This window comes from Microtus ochrogaster, unplaced genomic scaffold (assembly GCF_000317375.1).
Source record: "Microtus ochrogaster isolate Prairie Vole_2 unplaced genomic scaffold, MicOch1.0 UNK27, whole genome shotgun sequence".
In the NCBI taxonomy this organism is placed as follows: domain Eukaryota; kingdom Metazoa; phylum Chordata; class Mammalia; order Rodentia; family Cricetidae; genus Microtus; species Microtus ochrogaster.
Window position 1 is genome coordinate 3,302,500 of NW_004949125.1, and position 21,460 is coordinate 3,323,959.

Consider the following 21,460-nt stretch of genomic DNA (forward strand, 5'->3'; position numbering starts at 1 on the left):
TTTCTTTCTTTTGAAAATTATGGTAAATATACATGTTAGGAAATTTACCATTGTAACCATGTTTTTTTTGGTTTTTCGAGACAGGGTTTCTCTGTGGTTTTGGAGCCTGTCCTGGAACTAGCTCTTGTAGACCAGGCTGTTCTCAAACTCACAGAGATCCACCTGCCTCTGCCTCCCGAGTGCTGGGATTAAAGGCTTGAGCCACCACTACCCGGCCATTGTAACCATTTTTAATAAATACTATATTTGTGTGTGTATGTGTGTGTGTCTGTGCATATATGTGTGCATGTAGGTGTCCAGAAGTGGGCATTAGATTCCATGGAGCTGGAGTTTTGAATGTTGGTGAGCTGCCTGATATGGTTGCTGCAGTCTGAACTCTGGTCCTCTGACAGAGAAGTAAGCACTCTTAACTACTGAGCTATCTCTCTAGTCCCCACTGTAGCCATTACACAGATGGGAAGTCACATTTTAGTGTGTGTGTGTGTGTGTGTGTGTGTGTGTGTGTGTGCGCGCGCGCATGCATGCACATGCATATAACACAGCAGGCTGCAAGGGTGGGAGGATATATTAATATGCTTTCTAGTACTGTAATAAATCCCATTACCAAAAGCAATACGGGGAGGAAAGGGTTTGTTTGGCTTATACAGTCCTCTGTCTATCATTGAGGGAAGCCATGGGCAGGCACTCCGGCAGGACAGGAATTGGAGGCAGGAACTGAACTAGAAATTAAGATGAAATCACTGGCTCGTTCCTCACGGCTTCTTTACCTTGTTTCTTACAACCCAGAGACCACCGGCTCAGGGTTCTCATTTTCTCAATTGAGGTTCCCTCTTCCAGGATAACTCTAGCTTCTGTGCCAGCCTAGAGAGCAACTCGTCGGACTTCAGTTGTGTCCTCCCACGGTGAGGGTATGAGGAATCGAACTCATGCCCTTAGGAGTAGTGGAAGGTGCCTTTACCTGCTTCACCACTTCACTGGCCTCACTGTAACCATTTTAAGAATATGTGATCTAAAATTACCTGTGACCATGGATGGCCATGGTCCATCTCTTTCCTGTTTTTTTTTTAAAGATTTATTTATTTATTTTTATGTGAATGTGTATCTGAGTATATGCATGCACAAGTGAGTGCAAATGCCGCAAAGGCCGAACGACATGGATCCCTTGAAGCCAAAATTGTAAGTGGTAGTGAGCCACCTAATATGGGTACTGGAAACCGAACTCAGCGTCCAGTAGATGAGCAGCAAGCGCTCTTAACCGCGGAATCATCTTTTCAGCTTTGCTTTTTCTTTCTCTCTTTTTTCTTTCTCAAGACGGAGCCTTGTCAGGGAGCTCAGATCCTGTTTCAGCCTCCTGAGCGCTGTAATACTAACAGGCTAGAGCCGCCACGCCCGACTTTTCCTCTAGTTGTTATCATCGGCTTCACCATTAGAGGGCGCCAGGACGCAACGCAGCGACTCCATTCTCGTACGCACGCGCACTTTACTCGCTAGGAAAGCGGTCGGCGAGGCGGGGCGCGGGGCGGAGTCTGCTGCCTGCGCAGGCGCGGGCCGGCTTTGTGACGTCAGGCCGCGCGGCCGGGCCGGGGATCTAGGTGGTAGCTCGCGGAGGCGCTTCCCGAGAGTGACGCGCAGACTCAGCTCCCCCGCGGCCCGCCCTCCCGCCGGCCTCGCCGCGGTCTCCCTCGCTCCCTGAGATCGCTGAGCGCTGAACAGCGGCCCTGGGAGGAGGCCTTGGGCGACGCGGCGCGGAGAGGGAGGGCGGGCGGGCAGTGGGAGCGCCGCGGGTCTCTATATGGCGACGGCTCTGTCGGGTTTGGCTGTCCGGCTGTCGCGCTCGGCCGCCGCCCGCTCCTATGGGGTCTTCTGCAAGGGGCTGACCCGCACGCTGCTCATCTTCTTTGACTTGGCTTGGCGGCTGCGCATCAACTTTCCCTACCTCTACATCGTGGCTTCCATGATGCTCAACGTGCGCCTGCAGGTAGGTGAGCCGCGCCCTCGGCATCCTTGGGTCACGCGCGGCCCTGCCCACCTGGCTCCATGGGATGCAGGTGCTGGGGGGCTCGTGCCTTCTGCCGGAGGCTGAGCGCGTACCGAGCAGCGTGCATTGCCCTTCCGTAACCCCGCTCTGCATAGACGATGCTTCAGAGAACAGGTCCTACATCTGGGGGTGGGGTCCGAGGAAAGATGACAGGAAGGTCCCTTAGGACGCTTTGTCCTTAAAAATGACAAATTGTTGGCGATCCGGTAGCAGCGAGTTCTTATGTGAATTCTGGTTCCCCAAACTTTGTGAAGGTTTATTCTGTTATCCTTGTACCTTTAGATGGAAAGTTAATGGTGTTTTGACCAATGTATCCGATTTGTTCCGGCCAGGGGTTAGAAGAGGCAGTGGGGATGAAGATGAGAAAATGAGGTGAAACCAATTTAGAGGCCTGAAACAATTTGGAGTAACAAACAGCATGTGCCTTGTGTCACCATTCTGGAGGCCGCGTTTGCTGGGAACGGCTGGCACGTCTCTATCCAATTACAAAACACTTTTCTCTAGCGGAGAGAGGGCCTGCCGATTGGGGCGTCCCGTCTCAAGTAAGAGAGAGGCTGGATAGGGAGCTTCCTTGGATTCTGTTTACACATTTTGGAGTGGCACAGGCTGGGTTGGAGAGGACTCAGCTCCACCCCTGGGAAGCATATAATCTGGCAGGGTTGCGTGATTGATTGATTGATTGATTGATTGATTGATTGATTGATTTATTTATTTATTGTGGTTCTGGAGATGAACCCGGTGAGTACTTTGCATTTGCTACTAGGCAAGGAAAACACCCTGGCCGCAGACAGACTGTACATATGTCATTCCCTGGTGTGCAGTGGAGCCCGCTCGAAGTAGTATACTTGGTTTTTCTGTGGTTGGGTCAAATTAGAGTGTAATGGATTTGGTGTATGTATGGTCCCTGACACAGGTGGTTACAGGCCATGTGAGATCCGAAGCCAAGTATGTTATGTTGATCCAAATTCAATAAAACAAGTTAAGGAAAACCAATTTTAAAACTCAGAATACCTTTCCTACTTTGTGGTGAGAGGTGTCAGCTGTGCACCAGTGTACCTGGTGATGAGCTGCTGCTGGGATGAGCCCGGGGCTTCCCGCACACCAGGCAAGCACGCTACCTAACGAGCTGTATTTCTGCTCCCAAATCAGGACATCGCACCTGAACAAGGGCTTGTGACATCTTATGTGATCCCAGGCCGCGGGGGCAGAAACAGCAAACCTCCAGAGCAGGTGGCACAGATGAGTGAAGAGTGCTGGGTATGGGAACGGAGATAAACCACAAAGCCTGTGTCCTTGCCAATTACCAACCTGTAGAAACATGGCCCTGGTGTTTCTGCCGGCTCTAGTCACCTCCTCTGAGAGAAGTCAGACATCCTGATGTTAGCTCAGAGTCTGCAAACAGCAGTCCGTGCCTGGCCCATCAAGTTCCCATTTTGGAATCTGGTGTCTAGAGTTAGATAGGATTTGTGCTCATTTAGAAACTATGTAATTTAGAAAGCTGTATGTTATGTAGTCTTGAATTGCTGTTTTTTTTGTACCATTAAAAACAGTCTAGGGATGTAGCTCAGGTGGTAGTGTTTGCCTGGTATGCACAAGTGTCCTGATCTTAATCCCCAGTCCTGCATAAACTGGGTGTCATGATCTGTGTCTGTAACCCTAGCATTCGGGAGGTGGAGGCAGGAGAATCAGCCTCAGGGTCATCCCTGGCTAGGTAGCAAGACCCTATCCCAATAAACAAAACCCGAAACACTTCCTCTCGTATTCAGTTTTCTTCGTACCCTTCTCCAGTCCAGACTGCTCCAGTTGCTGGCCTGGATTTGTGTGTATTCTCCATCTGTTTCCCACTGGTCAGATCTGTCATTTGTGTACATAGTATGATGTGTCTGTGTGTATCTGCAGCAGGAGGAGGCCAGAAGAGGTTCTGGCTGTCCTGGAGTGGTAGGTACAGGCAGTTCTGGACTCTCTGACTCCAGTTCTCTGCAGGAGCGGTACACTCCCTAACAGCTTAGCTATGAGGGCTCCCTAGAGAAGTCTTCTGAACGCAGTAAGGCACATCCTGTCATCCTTAACCATCAGCACAGCACATACGTGCTTATCCTTACCACGTGTGTGCGTGACCGCCCCTCACCCAGCTTGCACCTGGATGACGGACTAGACTTTGTTATGCTCTCCTCTTTACTCGGTTGCAGCCATTCCCTGCCTGCTCCTGAAGTATGGTGAATATCCTCCTCCATAGAGACATTCCTACCGTCCTTTCTGGGGGAACTTTTGTAACCTTGCACCACAGGAGTGCTGAAGGCTCGTTTGTTTTCTAAGCAGTAAACAACGGCAGATTCCATTCCCAGTGTTTCCTAATGGCGCATCTGTTTGTAGGACAGTGAGATCATCTCTGGAAAGGTGATTCAAATCCATATTTCATCACGGGGAGTGTGCACTATGCAGATTGAAGGCAAGCACATTTGGGGGAGGGAGACAAGATCTCTAACCGGGGTGATGTGAGCAGTGAGTGAGACCCAGCAGTAGCGAGGGCAGCTCAGTGGGCTCCAGAGGAGGCATGGTTCAGGTGTATCCAGCTCTAGAGAATCTGGGAAACCAGATGTGGGCCCAGGTAGAGGGAAAGACAGTCTCACCGAGTGCTTTGGAAAAGTCATCTTTTCTCCTCTCCTCCCCAACTCCTTTTGAGACAGGCTCTCACCATACAACCCAGGCCAGTTTGGAACTCTTATGTATCCAGGTGGTGGTGACACACACCTTTAATCCTAGCACTCGGGAGGCAGAGGCAGGCAGATCTCTGTGAGTTCTAAGCCAACCTGGTCTACAGAGTGAGTTCCAGGACAGCCAGGACTGTTATATAGAAAGACCAAGACCAAACAAAACAAAATAACAAACTTATGTGGACTGACTGGCCTTAAACTCCAAGAGACCCACTTGCCTCTTCCCCAGGTGCTGGAATTCAAGGTACATACTGCTGCCCAACCATGTAAGGTTGATCTTGGACCTGAAACACAGCCTTTTCATATTTGAGGAGGGAGAGAGAGCGTTCTGGGGCACAGTGCCATTCTTGAGATCTTTATATTGGATGCTTTAGGCTCCCCTGAAGGCTTTAGGACTTTTGTTAGTTTGTGAGAAATCACTAACAGAGCCTAGCTTGAGGGTTTACTGTTCTGACCTGCAGGTAAGGATAGTGCAGTAAGAACTTAGCCTGACTGAGGGACCCAGCAGCTCACCGGCTTTCCCTCCATCATAGCGTTCTGTTCTCAGTAAGAACTTAGCCTGACTGAGGGACCCCACCAGCTCACCAGCTTCCCCTCCATCATCGCATTCTGGTCTGTGTCAGGGGAACGGGAATGTGGTTAAAGCATTGGGCCCTACAGAGTTTTGTTAACCCTACACCTAAATCTCTTGTTCATAGGGCACTGGGGTTTCCCTTACCCCTTTGGCAGTGCTAGGCATGGAACCTAAGGCCCTTTAAGTCTACCACAGAGCTGGAGCCCTAACTCAGTGGTGAGGCATTTTAGCACATGCTAACAGCTCTTTAGTCTGAGAGGTGATTGAACAAGAAAATAGATGCAGAGGGATTTGTAGACTCAGAAGGGTTATTTAGCAGTTAAGAGCTTTGCTGCTTTTGCAGAGGGCGCGGATTCCGTTGCCAACACCCACATGATGGCCCACAACCATGCGTAACCCCAGTCCCAGCTCTAAGTGCCATGCGTGCTTGTGGTACACAAGCCTGCAGAACACTCATGCACATAAACTAAATCTTTAAAAACTATTTTTACTTATTTTAAAATTTTGAAATGTGGATGTTTGGTCAAAGGAAAGAATGACTTGTGGATTATCTTCTGATCATGTACATAGACTCCACCCACAAACAAATGTAGCCAAAAAAAAGAAAGCGTGAAAGCGCTGTTTGCAGACAAGCGTGTACCTGTAATCCCAGCTACCTGTGAGGCTGAGACACGAAGATCACTTGAGTTCAGGAGTTGGGGCCGTGTGAGTGTGTTGTGTGTGTTCAAGCATGAACATGCATGTATGTATGTGTGTGTAGGCCAGTGGTTAACCTTGGGTGTCTGTCCTCAGGTGTGAGCCTCTTGATTTTTTGATACAGGGTCTCTCATTGGCTGTAGGCTCACTAATTTGACTATATTGACAGACCTGGGAGCCTCAGGGATCTTCATGTCTCTAGTAATGTTCCTGTGTCCAGCTCCCCAGTGCTGGGATTATAAGCATGTGACACCATGCTTGGCTTTTTCCTGTGTATTCTGGAGGATGGAACTCCGGTTCTCGTGCTTGGTGAGTACTTGGCCGATTGAACTGCCTCCTTAGCCAGTTTGTGGTCAGTGTGGGCAGCATAGTGACAAGATCCCTGTCCCAAAATAGAAAAGGGATCAGACAGGCGGAGGACTGGAGTTTGGTATCCAGCACTGACTGACACTTGGTGGCTCACAACAGCTTGTGGTTCCTGCTTCAGGGGATCTATTGGCCTTGGAAGGCACTGTACTCTTGTGAGTATACCTGCCACCCCCAGCCATATAATTAAATAAAAGAATAAATCTTAAAAAGTAAAGCCAGGCACATCTTTAATCCCAAGACTCAGGAGGCGGAGGCAGACAGATCTCTGTGAGTTCAATGCCACTCTGGTCTACAAAGTGAGTTCTAGACCAGCCAGTTTCTCTGCCTTAAACGAAGCAAAAACAAAGAAAAGAAAGTGCTGTTTCTAAGCAAAGCTCAATCTTCTGAGGTTATTAACATCCCACTGTTTCATACAGCATGGGAAGACAGATGGTAGAAAGTGAGAGTCTTTGGGAGCAGAGGGAAGTGGATCTCCGTGAATTCTAGGTCAGCCAGGGTTACCCACAGAAGACCCTGCCTCAAAAAACAAAACAACAAAATGAGACTCTATACCCTTCACTACATGTAATAAAAGCAATCGGTGGGCCATGGTAGCATATACCTGTAATTCCTGCACTTGGAAGGTGGAGGCTGGAAGATCAGGAGTTCAAAAATCAGTCTGGGCTACATGAGACCTTGCTCCTCCCCAACTGAAATAAAAATTAAAAATAACTAGTATCAAACAAAACAAAAAAAACAGGTGGTGGTGGTGGATGCTTTTAATCCTAGCACTCGGTAGACCCAGACAGGTGTATCTCTGACTTTGAAGCCAGCTTGGTCTATAGAACGAGTTTCAGGAGAGCCAAGGACACACAGAGAAATCTTGTCTTGAAAAACAAAACCAATAACAAACCAACAAACATAACCGGTATCATGAATACCTGCTGGAGCAAGTCCTGCCTATAACTTTTCACTTATGTGGCCTCTGAGAAACATGGATCAAGTGTCTTAGTCTCGTGTCACCCAAAGAGAAGGCCTAAAAGAAACGGAAAAGATACTGTAAAGGCTGATGATAATCGCCGGACCAAGAGATGTCCTTGTTTCACCCGTACCTTCTCCCTCGCCGCCCTGTGCTCAGCGAGCCTTCGGACCTTTGCCGTCTATGCTCTTCATCAACCTCCTCCCCTTCATTTATTTATTTGTTTATTTATTTGCGGCAGGGTTTCCCTGTGTAGCCCTGGCTGTCAGACCAGGCTGCCCTACAGAAATCTGCCTACCTCTGCCTCACTCGTGCTGGGATTAAAGGTGTGCTCCACTACCACCTGGCTCTTTCCCACCTTTTTGTTGTTGTTTTTGGTTTTGTTTTGTTTTTTGAGACAGGGTTTCTTTGTATAGCTTTGGTGCCTGTTCTGGAACTAGCTCTGTAGACCAGGCTGGCCTCAAACTCACAGAGATCGCCTGCCTCTGCCTCGTGAGTGTTGGAATTAAAGGTGTGTGCCACCACCGCCTGGCTTTCTGTCCCACTTCTTTAGTACTAGGGATTGGACCCATGGCCTCTTGATTATTGAGTTACATCCCTGGCTCCTAGAGCCAGTCTTCTCTTTCTGTTACATCTTATTTACTTATTGTGTGTATACATATATGCACATGTGTGCACGTGTGTGTGTGCGCACCCCTGTGCACATGGGATGTCATAATGTGTGTATGGAGGTCAGAGCACAACCTACAGGAGTCCCTTGTCTCCTACTGTGTGGGTCCTGAGGTCCAAACTCAAGTCAGCAGGAAGCATATTTCCCCACTGAGCTATGTCACAGGCCACAGCCTACTCTGTCTCCTCTCTGAACCTCTTTCTAAATCCATAGTTTCATGGGTTTCAGTACCCTCTCACCTCTTGGACATCTTTTCCCCCTTGTATTTAATATGTTTTTGCTTCACCAGACATTGTACCGCACACCCAGCATGTAGAGACACTAAGGGAGGACAAATTCACAACAAAGCTAATCCTGCAAGCTGGGCATTGTGGTGCAAGCTTATGATCCCGGCACTTAGGAGCTGGAGGCAGGGGCATCAGGAGTTCAGAGTCAGCCTCAGCCGTGCCTGTCTCAAAAAAAATAAATAAATAAATAAATAACTTATCATACTAGTTGAGTGTATAATTCAGGGACATTAATATCTTTCCATACTGGGCAGTTGTCACTCCACCCATTCTCAGAACTTCTCCATCCCATGGAAATCTCTTTTGTCTTCTGAGAGGAAGGTGAGCTGGCTAGCATTCTGAATAAAACAGAGAAGAGCTCATTGAGAAGGGGACACTTTAGCAAAACCTTGGTGAAGGTGAAGGCTGTTGCGGCATTGATGTCTGAGTCGGAGGAGTGCAGCGTGTAGACAGGGCAGAGCTGTCACCAGGACCCACATGTGGGCCTTGCCTGAAACGGCAGGAAGCTGGAGGCTAGAGTAGTGAGCAGGAAGGAAATGGTAGATTTGTGCAAAGTGCATTGGAGCAGCTCCCTTTGTTGCTTTTCCTTGGTGTGTGTGTGTGTGTGTGTGTGTGTGTGTAGACTAGAGAGGAGAGTAATTTGAATCAGTTCTCTTTCTGTAATGTGGGTCCTGGGCATCAAATTCAGGCTTGGTAGAAAGTGGCTTTTCCTGCTGCGCCTTCTCACTTGGCCCAGCATCTACATTCTTTTTTTCCCCCTAATGCGTATGTGTGTGTATGTGCTTGTATATGTGTGTTTATATGCCTGTGGAGGCCAGAAAATGGTGACAGATCCCCTGATCTGCAGTTACAGGTGATTGTGACCACCCGGTGTGGGTGCTGGGAACTGAACTTGGGTCCTTTCCAGGAGCAGCAAACACTCTTGACCCCGGAGCCATCTCCCCTCCCTCTTACCTGGATTTTGTATTCTGGAGTCGGTTTCATTTTGCTTAGTTGTTTTGAGACAGCCTCACCAGACTGACCTAGAACTCATTTTGTAACACAGGCTACTGGAATTCCAGATCAGTTTCCTGTCTTCCTGGTCCTGGGATCCCAAGCTTGTGTCACCACTGCAGCCTCCTTGACTTGTTTCTGTATGTGAACTCATTCTATTTTTGCGAATGTTAAAAGAGATCCATCAAATATGAGGTGATGGTAACAAATCAGCTAAAAGCTGCTGCCGGCAGTGGTGGTGCACATCTTTAATCCCAGCACTTGGGAGGTAAGGCTGGACTATTTCTATGCGTTTGAGGCCAGCCTAGTCTATGGAGTGAGTTCTAGGACAGCCAAGGTTACACTGAGATACCTAGTCTCAAACAAACAAAAAAACAGCAAAAGATCCAAACAAACAAAAACCAAAACTGCTTACTTCTGGGGTTGCATTTGGTGTGTGCTGGACTCTGGGCTCCAGCCCTCTTTTGTCTGTACCTGGGGAGGAAAGAATCAGTTTCTTCACTCCTTGATAGTTTTTTAGGATGCAATAAAATTGAATAAATAGCTATTTCTACATGGAAAAGGATGAATTTGGGGCTGGAGAGATGGCTCAGTGGTTAAGAGCATTGCCTGCTCTTCCAAAGGTCCTGAGTTCAATTCCCAGCAACCACATGCTGGCTCACAACCATCTGTAGTGAGGTCTGGTGCCTTCTTCTGGCCTCCAGGCATACACACAGAACATTGTATGCATAATAAATAAATATTAAAAAAAAAAAAAGGATGAATTTGCAGGAGCTGAGTATGCAGCTCTGTGGTCAAATGTTAGCTCAGCATGGCCCTGGGGAAGAAAGTCCAAAAGACCACCCACGGAATGGAGGAAAGCAGTTGTTGGTGAATTAATTTGGTAAAGGATTAACACTTAATAGAGAAAGATCTCTTACAATTAGAAAAGAAAAAACAAAAACCAGATAGCTCAATCCAGTCATTGGAAGAGCTGGCGTAGAGATTTCTTTGAGGAGGTATACAGATGGCCAGTATGTCCTTCAGAAGATCCTGGACTCCAGGAGAAAGCAGATTCACTCAGGAGCAGTGGGAGGTCACTCCACACCTGTTAGGATGGCTGTTGTCAAGGTGGAAGGCGGGAGGAGAGGTCGCAGGAGCAGATGCTGGGGAAGGTGTGTGTCCTCCGTCCTTGCGTGCTGCTAGTCAGGTTGTAAAGTGCTCAGCTGTTGTGAGAGCCTGGTGGTTCTCACACAGTTGAATGTCGACTGAACCCACCGTCTACTATGTCTGCTTCTGGATATATACCTGAGAGGTTTGAAAACAGGTTCAAAGCCAGGTACTGCAGGGCTGATAAGCGGTAGCCCAAAGGCAGTAGCAACAAGTCCGTGGTTGTGACCTGGTAGAAAGGACCTTGTCTAGCATGACCTGAACCCTAGGTTCCACCCCCAGCACCGTGTCCAACCAATGCAAGATGTCCTAGGCCCGTAGCACCAGTACTCAAGTGGTGGAAGAAAGGGGTAGGAGTCCAAGGTCAGCTTCAGCTACATGGCCTGTTTGAGGTCAGCCTGGCTATTCGAGACTCTGAGTCTAAAATAAATAAGTAAATAAATAGGAAAAGGAAAAAAGAATTGATAAGAGCCCTTTTAGATGTCCCCACCTCTAGTGTGAGCATGCCACTTAGATGGCTCCAGTTTCTTCCCCAATGTGCTTTTCCACTGCTGGATCCCACTTGGAGTCTATAGTAGTCACCACTCTCCAGAGAACCTGCCGTTGGCTGCTGGACCTTTGGGTTGTTGTCACTATCTGATTATGAGTAATGTTGCTGTGGGTATCTGTGGGGGGGGGTTGTGTGTGTGCGTAGTTGTTTGTCTGATACGTGTACATGAGTGTGGATGCGTGTGCCCAAGTGCAGATGCGTGCTTCCAAGTGTGCATTAAGAAGCATCTCACTGAACTGGAAGCTCAATGTTTCAGCAGGGGTAACCGCTGGGGATTTTGTTTCCATCCTGGAAATGCTGGGGTTGCAGGTGCTGGTAGAGGGAGCTGCGGGCTGTGTTCCCACCGCCCGGCTCCCAGCCGCCTGGCTAGCTTATACCCCGAAATAACAACACACAAATTGTATTCATTTAAGCACTGCTTGGCCCATTAGCTCTAGTCTCTTACTGGCTAACTCTCATATCTTGCTTTAACCCATATCTAATAATCTGTGTAGCACCACGTGGTGATGTCTTACCAAGAAGATTCTAGTGTACATCCATCTTGGGCTAGAGCTTCATTGCGTCTGCCCTGGAGAGGAGAGGCATGGCGTCTGCCTCACTTCCTCCCAGGATTCTGTTCTGTTTACTCCGCCTACCTAATTTTCTGACCTATCAGACCAAGCAGTTTTCTGATGTGGGAGTGTCATATATCAATCTGTTGATTTCATTGGTTAAGCAATAAAGAAACTGCTTGGCCCTGATAGGTTAAAACATAGGTGGGAGGAGTAAACAGAACAGAATGCTGGGAGGAAGAGGAAGTGAGCTCAGACTCGACAGCTCTGCTCTCTGGAGCAGAGACACCATGCTCCACTCTCCCGGGTACATGTGATGAATCTCCAATCCAGGATGGACGTAGGCTAGAATCTCCCTGGTAAGCCACCTTGTGGGCTACACAGATTATTAGAAATGGGCTAGTCCAGGTGCGAGAGTTAGCCGAGAAGAAGCTAGATATAATGGGCCAAGCAGTGTTTAAAAGAATACAATTTGTGTGTTGTTATTTTGGGGCATAAGCTAGCCAGGCGGCCGGGGTGCTGGGGACACAGCCCCGCCGCTCTTATTACTACAGTTTTCTTTATTGATTAACCAATGAAACAACAGATTGACAAATGACCTTCCCACATCAGGTGCTCACACCCACCTTTTCAGAGTGTTTTTTGTTTAAGTGTGGGAGATTTGAACTTAGGTTCTCATGCTAGCACAGGCAGTAATATTACCCACTGAGTCATCTCCCCAATTCTACTTTTTTTACTGAGACAGTTCTTCCCACCCCTCACTCCCCACCCCTGCTCTGACTATACCCCAGGCTGTCCTGGAACTGAACCATATATTCTATGCAAGACTTGAACTAAAAATGGTTGGTTTGCTTGCTTCAGTTTTTATGTGTATGTATAAGTACCCAAATATATATGCTTCATTTGTATGCCTGATGCCCTTGGAGACTAGAGAAGGGCGTCAGATTCACAAGGCAGGGTTTCACTGTGTACTAGCCCTAGCTATCCTGGAACTCGATCTGTAGAGCAGGCTGGCCTTGAACTCACAGCTCTGCCTCTCACTACTGCCCGGCTCAGCTTGTATGTTTTTATGGTGGATTTCTTGCCATGTAGTCCATGCTGGCCTCAAACTGGAAAGCCTCCTCGTCTTGGTCTCTTCCATACTAGCGTTCCAGTCATGTACCACAACACTTGGCTCATTTTAACTGTGTGTGTATGTGTGTGTGTGTGTGTGTGTGTGTGTTGATGTTGAGATCAAATCAAGGGCCAGTATAAATTAGCCCGTTTTGGCGATGCACACCAGTGTTTGGGAAGCAGAGAGAGGTAGATTTCATTGAACTTAAGCCTGGCCTACATAATGAGCTCTAGGCTACCCAGAGCTACATAGTGAGACTCTGGCCTCAAAAACAAAACAAAACAAAAAACCCAAACCACCTGAGAGCTTTGTGCAAGTCAGGGTAAGCCCTCTGCTATTGTGATTTATTTTGAAGGAAGGTTAAAGACGTGTTCTTGTATAGCCCTAAACTGGACTCAGCCTTAATGAATAGCTGAGGATGGTCTTGAACTCAATGATCCTCCTCTCTCTGCCCTCTCCTGAGTACTGAGAGTGCAGCTATGCACCAACACGTGGACATTTTAACTTTCGGGGGCAATGCTCGGGTATGTGGAGGTCAAGAACAACCTCCGGCGTCTTTCCTGCTGTCCATCTTGTCTCTTTCTCACTGGACTGGAACCTGCCCAGTAGGCTAGGCTGGCTGGCCAGCAAGATTCAGGATCTGCCTGTCTGCACCTCCCCCGTGCTGGGAATAAAAGCCACCCTCCTCTTGGATATGGAACTGGAATCGAGCCCTTTACAGCCCTTACTTTCATTTTAATTTGAACTTTTTATTTGTGGGTGTGTGTGCCTGTGGCGGTCAGAAGAGGGTATTAGATCCCTAGGCAATTGTGAGTTGCTTTTTTTGAGTGCTGGGAATTGAACTCAGGTTCTCGGGAAGAGCAATAAGTTCTTAACCGCCTGGCCCCTCTAGCCCCTCACTTTAGCAGTTTGTCTTTGGTGCATGCTCTGAGGCGTGGGTGTAAACTGACCTCTGAGCGGTATCACAGTGAGGTCCGTGTGTGTGGGTTAGTGATTCGCTGGTGTAAACTGACCTCTGAGTGGTATCACAGTGAGGTCCGAGTGTGTGGGTTAGTGATTTGTTGGTGTAAACTGACCTCTAGGTGGTATCACAGTGAGGTCCGTGCGTGTGCGTTAGTGACTCACTGGGAAGAAAACTGCATCTGCTTTGTCTTCTGCTGTCCTCGCGTTAGGATCCAGATCAGCACCTGACTCAGGGACAGGCTTGGGGAGCAGCTGATTGAATTTGTAGCAAAGAAATCCTAGGAGCTGAATGCCAGGTAAAGGTGAGCATTTGAGACTTTCAGAGCTACCAGCCTGCCTTCACCAGCCGTGCAGGGCCTGCCTTGGGCAGACTATTGGCTGTTCAGCAGCCCCAGTTGGGCTTTGACCTTGGTTGCTGCCCCATTGAGATACTCTTGGCTGTTGAGGTCCCTTTCTGCCCTTTTCTTTAGCAAACCTCCAGCAGCCTTTCATTCATTCCCTGTGGCACTTGCCGCCACTGTCACGCCTGTGGACCACTGCCGTCATGCCTGTGGGCCACTGCCGTCATGCCTGTGGGCCACCGCCGTCATGCCTGTGGGCCACCGCCGTCATGCCTGTGGGCCACCGCCGTCATGCCTGTGGGATGCTGACTGAAGAGAATGCTCAGTGCTTTCCCACGCTCGGTCCATAACAGGGCATGAGAAGCTGTGACCTTTCCTGAGGATACCGAGTTGCCCAGCTCCCCCAGAGCTGTGTGTAGCTTCTCCTTACTGAATGTGCTTTTGAGCAGATGTGTGGCCAGGAGACAAGGTGTGGCTGTAGGGCACAGCTGACTTCGCAGGATCAGGTGTGAGGCAGAGATGCTTGCCTGGTCAGTGATGTGTGCTCCGTGTGGCCATGAGTCAGCTTCAGTCAGCAGGGTGTTGTTGGCACCTTTCCTCATCTTCAGCAGTGTGTAGAAATTTGCAACCTTTAGCCTGATCCCCTACAGGGCCCATCAGTACCAGGATCCACCTAACAGCACTCCACAGCCCAGGGCTGGGTCATCTTAGAGCTATCAGCCCACAGGATCCTGCTCAAGCCAGTTGCTCTACTCACCGTGACTCCTCCCTGTCCCCCTTAGGACTGGCCTTGCTAGCTTGCTTTGGAAAGTATTGGGGGCAGGATATTTTTAGGTTACAAAGTGTTGGTAGTCTGGACTGTCAGGTGCCCAAGGCCATTAATAGCCTGGGTTAGGGAAGGTGAGGAGACAGGCATCCAGCAGGCAACAGCTGCCTAACTGGGTCAGGCCTATTGTCATTGAGCAAGTTGGCTGCCTCATGCAAGGCAATCAAGGGTTTGTGTGGAGATGCCTTCTGATGGCCCTGAGGATCCTGGGCATGCCCGGGAGTCTTTGCTCCCACCCCTTGGTTACATTTTGAGCCTTTAGCATCTTCAACAGGGGTGAAGGGAGTGGATGTTGAGGAAGTGATTCCCACGACTACATTTTTTCCTTTAACTTGGAAATAAACTCTCTCATTTAGCATTTTGGTGGGCAGGTTGGTTTGTTATAACTTAACAGTATTAATTCTTTTGTAGACTTAACTTGGGGCTGGGTTATAAGATCTAGGGCTGGGGGATTGATTATTTGTATCTTTTTGTATACTTAATTCATGTATTTATCTGAGTCAGGACCCCATATAGCCCAGACTGGCTTGGATGGCGTTGAACTTGTGATCCTTCTGTCTCTGTCTCTATGCTGAAATTCACTGCAGAGCCCAGGCTGGCTATGACAGTGCTCAGTGTCTCTCATTCTCTGGCTCCTGCTCAGCTCTATGGCCCCACTCCTCAAGGAACTAATGTTTGATGATACTGCGTGTGTGGGATGTTTTACTAACCCCCTGTCACAGAATTTTCATTTGGTTATCTTTTCTAGGTTCATATTGAGATCCACTGAAGGCCGACGCTGACTGACAGGCATCACCCCAGCTCACTGCATCAGAGCCGCAAAGCATGAGGGGTAGAAGAGGGACCCTGGGTGCTTGCTTGACAAACGTAAGGTGGTCACAAGGAGGTGACTTGGACAAACTATTGTGTGGACTTAAGAAGAGAAGCCTGAGGGGGAGCCCCAGCCCAGCATGTGTGCCTTCCTGGACAGATGAGCCTGCCACAGGTGCTGGTGGAAGGTCACAGGACACAGTGGTGGCATCCCTGGAAATGAAACGTGGCCAGAGTGAGGCTGACCTCATACTTTACCAAGTGCTTCAGTATCTAAAGGAATCAACGGGAAGAAATTTGGCTCCAGCAGCCTCCGTAAGGAAGGTTCTGTTATCTGCTTTGGAAGAACATCTGGCAGGGGTATCCTGTGGCATCGGAGATGCTCTAGGAAGTGACTGGCCAGACAGCTGTGGATGGTACCCCAAAGGAGAGTCGTGGGTGTCAGGATGGCCAGACCATCCAAAACTGAGGGAAATAGGTTTCCTGAAGGGTGAACTGTTAAGTGCTGTCCCTGAGAGGCCAGGCACCAGCTCGGAACTGTCTCACCCACATTCTGAGCTGTGCCAGCTGCCATATGCTTATGCCTATTATGAAGTTCTCCCAGAAGATGAGACCAGATGTGTATCCCTCGACGGTTCAAACCCCATGTTTTCAGAGCAAACAGTAGACCATGAGGAAATTCTCAAGCTTAAAAAGCACTTCATATGTTCTGCAGCTGGTCGTGGGGTCACTGACTCTGCAGTCTTCCAGATCAGCAAGTCTGATGCCATAGCTAAGGTACAAGCAGAACAATAAAAATAGCAGATTAATTTTAAAGGTTGCCTTGCAGTTTCTTTTGCATTAAATCTGGCGTATGCTGCAGCCGTTCAGTTCCTGCTCTGGTTGCTGTGACCAGACACACCTCGCTGGTTGACGCAGAGACGGTTTTGAGCGTGTTTTTAATCATTTCGGAGAGACTCAGAACTGGGAAAACCCTTCCAGGAAATGATCGATCTACTCAGTACAAGGTCAGTCAAGAGCCATTTAGCGCAGTTCTTCGTCGTGGAGCCGTTCTAAAGGGCTAGCATCCCAGATGCCGCCTGTCTCAGCTCACCTCTGGCTGTCCCACGGAAGTGGAGATCTTAGGTTACCTCCTCCACTTCCTGTCAGCCCTGCTGTGGTCACGATCAGTCCTGCCATTTCTGCACTGTATGGACTCTCTGGCCTGCAGCCTTTCGTCCTTCCTCACGTGCCCCTTTCCTTCCGCTTGGAGTGCAGTTTCCAGTGGCGGCACTATGGAGAAGTTTGAGGCTCTTCTGCTGACAGAAGACAGATCGTAAATGAAGTGTTTCCTGTTTCCCAGACCTAGGAGTCCTGATCTCTTTTACGTTAAGATTTTTTTCTAAAGTAATTCTCCCTTGTGGTTTGTTGATAATTTTAATAAAGGTCATCTAAAGAGTGGACATTTTTAAGCTCCCTACCCAAGAGAGAGTTAAGAACAGCTCTGTGGGGGAGGGGAACCTGACTGTATATGTCATTTATATTGTGTGCTAAATTACTATGCCATGGGCTATTTTAGTGTTTTGGGAAAATAATAAAATCTGTTCTTTAGCATAATAAATGTTTGATTTTGTGTGTGTGCTTATGTTTCCTCCTCTTTTTCTCAGTGTCGTCGTCTTCCTGACATTTGAACTCTTTCTCCCTCCCATCCTCGCTCCTGCCTTCCTTGCCCTCTTGTCCCCTTTTCTCTCCTCTCTCTTGTGGGTTCTGAAGTAGTGCAGCATGGCTGAGTATGGTAGCACACGCCCGGCAACTCAAGAGGCTGAGGCATGAGCTCTGGGCTAACCTGTGCTCATTTGAGAGTTCTAGGCCAACTTGGATTACAAAGCAGGAATGTTCCAGGAAACACAGCAAAGGGCTAGGGACACAGGAAGTCGCTTTCTGTGCAGGACTGACCTGAACTTGATTCCCAGAACCTATATACAACAACCCAGTGTAGCTGCGACGGTCTCCAACCCCAGCACTCGGAGGTGGGAGAGCCCTTGAGTTTGTCGGCCATCCAGCCACCCAGTCCAGCCTAATTAGCCAATTCCACGCCAGTGAGAGGGCCTGTATGAAAAAAGGTGGATGTGGGGGGTGGGGCTGGAATCATTGTCTCAGCATTTACGAGCCCGGAGTGCTCTGCCAGAGGACCCAGGTTCAATTCCCAGCTCCCACATGGCAGTTCACAGCTGTCTGTGACTCCAGTTCCAGGGCACCCAACACCCACGGCAAAATACCAAGGCACATTAAAAAAGGCTGTGGAAGAAGTGACACGAGGCTGATCTAGCCCACACACACCTGTGCACGACCATGCCCACGTGAGCATGCCTCCCCCATGCTTTGGGTGTGCAGGGTCACTCGTGACTGGCACTTGAGCTGCAGAGGAGCAGAAGAGCCTAGAGGTTACAGCCAGCCCGGACTGTGTAACGAGACCTCAAAACACCAAGGAGGCTGGGCGTGGTGGCTCACACTTACAGTCCCGGAATTTGAAGCAGAACAGAATGTCGTAGGACTTCAAAGAAGGCCTTTTATAAGCATTTGAGACAAGTAGTGCAGAAACGTGCTTCAGGACCTTCTCACTGCGGTGGGGAGCACCTGTAACCCTAGCATTCCTGAAGCCGAAGTTGTCCGAGTTCGGGGCTAGCCTGAGCCACATGAGGCTATCTTTTTTTTTTTTTTCCTCAGGTGAAGTTTCCATAGAATGTGTGGCTTTGCCTGGCCTGGGACTTGCAATATGTAATTGCAGATGGCCTTCAATTCATCCTCTACCTCCTGAGTGCTGGGACTGCAGGCATGCACATCACACCTGTGTATCTAGTGCTGGGGGTGGATCACAAGCCTTGTGCATGCTAGGCAAGAACTTGGTTTCTAGGTTTCTGTGCTGCTCCACATCCCCTACGGTCTTTGCCCTTAAGGACTGAACAATGCAATTATTTTAAATTTAGCAGCTGTGCCTTAGTAGAAAATGTTAGACTTGTTATTCACATCTGGAAATTATGATTTCCTTTCTTTAAAAAGCATTGGAGTGAGCGATGAGGTCTTGAAGCCATTAGGTGATTGCCGAGGCTATGGAGAGTGAAAAGTAAATTAAGAAGTGCTCACGTGTGAATGGGGCTGGTGAGAGGCTAAGCAGCTAAAGATGCTTGTCAATTCCAGGAGTTCACATGGAAGGCGAGAACCAGTTCCTCCGAGCTGCCCTTTCACCTCCAAGCCCAAGTAGTAAGTGAACAGATACAACTTAGTGTAGAGAGAGTCCCATAGTTCAGTTCTGTTATATCAGATCAGAGCAATCAGTCTAAAAATCCGAGTATCTAAAGATGCACACTAAGTTGTGTAACATACGGCTTGCACCTGTATGTAAGTAAAATCAAGTCACATAAGAACGCTGTATTTACACACAAGTATTTCTTTAAAATTTTTTATTACATTTATTGTGTGGATGAGTGAGTGGGTGCGTGTGTTCCAGGGCTTGTGTGGAAGTCAGTGAAGAACTATATGTGTTTGTGTATGTCTGTTACCAAAGTTCATCAGTTAAGTGGTATCTGCTTTTCATTTGTACTTCAGGCTCAAGCCTTCACTAAAGATCTGTATATTGCCAGCCGGTGGTGTTGCACGCTTTTAATCCCAGCACTTGAGAGGCAGAGGCAGGCAGGTCTCTCTGAATTTGAGGCCAGCCTGGTCTACATAGTTCTAGGATAGCCAAGAAAAAGTTTGGTTTTTTTTATATTAAAGATTTCGCTACCGCCTCCCATTTCCCTCCCCCTCCCCGAAAAAGTTTTTTTTTTAATGTCCTCTATCCCCCCCCCTCCATCAGGCAGGGGTAGCACACACCTTTAATCCCAGCACTTGGGAGGCAGAGGCAGGCTGATCTCAATGAGTTTAAGGCCAAGCTAGCCTATGTGGTGAGTTCTAGGACAGCCAATGCTACACAAAGAAACCCTGTCTCAAAAAACCACACAGAAAAGTTCTTTTTCATTACATTGCAGGGGTGTGTGTGTGTGTGTCCATTGCACAGAAGTGGATTCAGAGAACTTAGAGGAGCTGGTTCTCTTGTGCATAACTCAGGCTTGGTAGCAAGGACCTCTACCAGCTAAGTCATCACACCAGCCCAAAAGATTGTTTTCAAAGTTACTATTTTAGGAAAGATAACGTTCTAAAGGATAGAACTTGTTTTTCTTGGTTTCCTGGGACCCATTAAGACTTCATGCTTTTGTGTCAGGATCTCACATGGGTTCCAACTCCCCACATAGCCAATAATGGCCCCCAGTAATGGTGCCTACAAAGGCCAGATGAAGGCATAAGACTCCCTGGGACTGGGGTTACAGACAGTTGTGAGCCCCCATGTGGATGCTGGGAACTGAACTCAGGATCCCTGGAAGAGCAGTCAGTACTCTTAACCACTGAGCCATCTCTCCAGCTCCCTAAGGGCTAAGGGGGAAAATGCTTTAGACTGTGTCAGCAGAGACTTGCTAGATCGGACATGACACTTTTTTTTTTTTTTTTTTACCCTTCAAGACAGGACATCACTATATAGCCTTGGTTTGCCTGGAACTCACTATGAGGATGAGGTTGGCCTCAAACTCACAGAGTGTGAGACACAGAGCCTGTGTCTCCCAAGTGCTGGGGTTGAAGGTGTGTGTCACCACTCCAGCTGGACATAGCTGATTTTAAAGATTGTTTTGCTTAGCACACAGGAGGCATTGGGTTCAGCCCACAGCAACACGCATGCACACACACATCACAAACACACATGGAGGATGGGCGTATGCCTCAGTGGTTTTGTACACTCACATACACACACACACGGAGGATAGGTGTTTGCCTAAGTGGTTTCACATGCACACACACAGACACGAAGGATGGGAGCATGCTTCAATAGTTATATTGACACACACACACGCGCCTGGGGGATGGGAGTATACCTCAGTGGTTTTATTCCCCAGTGTCACACAAAAAAGGATTTCAATAGAAAATTCTAGTTCTGAAGGTGAACTGTAGGAAGCCACAGTGGGTTGTGATGCCACTAAAAGACAGGCAGTGTGGAGCTGGAGTAGGGCTCAGTGGTCAAGAGCGCCAGCTGCTCTTCCAGAGGACCCGGGTTCAATGCTCAGCACCTACCTGGCTGCTCACAACTGTAGCTCCAGTTCCAGAGAATCCAACACCCTCACACAGACACATAGGCAGGCAAAACACCCATGCATATAAAATAAATAATCTTTGCAGAGAGAGAGAAAGAAGGACAGTGCAGCTGAAGCAAGCCTCTTCATTTGGAGCCAGGAAGACAAGCTCACGGCATCAGTGCATGCAAGGACCAGACCTTCCAGAAGAGGGAGCCACGTGTCCACCTAGGCAAATGAGCTGCTTTCAAAAAGCCTTCATAAGCCTCCATTTCCCCAACTGATTGGCTTATTGCAGTGTCTTTGTTTTTGTCTCTGTCTTCTTCCTTTCTTCCCTCTCTTCTCTTCCCTCTTCTGTTAAACTCCACATTTTATCCGTGCGTATGTATGTGTGTCTGTGATTATGGGTTTTTTTTTATTGTTTTGTTTTTGAGACAAATGTTTTTTGCGGGCGGGGGGGATTTTTTTTTCTTTTTTTTCTTTTGGATTGAGACAAACTCTTGATATGTAGCTCTGACTGACCTAGAACTCACTGTTATAGCCTAGGCTGGCCTAGAACCCTTGGCAGTCCTGATTCACCCACCTGGGTGTTGTGATTACAGGCCCATACCTACCACACACGGCTTTTTTCTCCTTATTTATTTCAGAGAGGATTTAATAATGTGCTGTATTGGAGTTCCAAGGATAACTTGTGGGAGTTAGTTCTCTCGACCATGCAA

At 48.3% G+C, this 21,460-nt stretch overlaps 2 protein-coding genes across 2 annotated transcripts; both read left to right on the forward strand.

Moving 5' to 3' along the window:
- The first annotated feature begins 1,579 nt into the window (after positions 1-1,579).
- On the forward strand, positions 1,580-15,617 carry LOC101982745 (small integral membrane protein 10-like protein 2A). The gene is made up of 2 exons (XM_005368025.3): positions 1,580-1,978; positions 15,542-15,617. Exons 1-2 carry the CDS (start codon positions 1,793-1,795, stop codon positions 15,560-15,562), a joined length of 207 nt encoding a protein of 68 aa, XP_005368082.3. The 5' UTR covers positions 1,580-1,792; the 3' UTR covers positions 15,563-15,617.
- On the forward strand, positions 15,615-17,213 carry Fam220a (family with sequence similarity 220 member A). The gene has a single exon (XM_026789753.1). It carries the CDS (start codon positions 15,619-15,621, stop codon positions 16,396-16,398), a length of 780 nt encoding a protein of 259 aa, XP_026645554.1. The 5' UTR covers positions 15,615-15,618; the 3' UTR covers positions 16,399-17,213.
- The last annotated feature ends 4,247 nt before the right edge of the window (positions 17,214-21,460 follow it).

Bases quoted from the DNA above. Each gene is read 5' to 3' on its own strand.
- Fam220a (XM_026789753.1), top strand. From the start codon at position 15,619: ATGAGGGGTAGAAGAGGGACCCTGGGTGCTTGCTTGACAAACGTAAGG.
- LOC101982745 (XM_005368025.3), top strand. From the start codon at position 1,793: ATGGCGACGGCTCTGTCGGGTTTGGCTGTCCGGCTGTCGCGCTCGGCC. The intron at 1,979-15,541 runs GTAGGTGAGCCG...TATCTTTTCTAG, and splicing joins TGCTCAACGTGCGCCTGCAG to GTTCATATTGAGATCCACTG.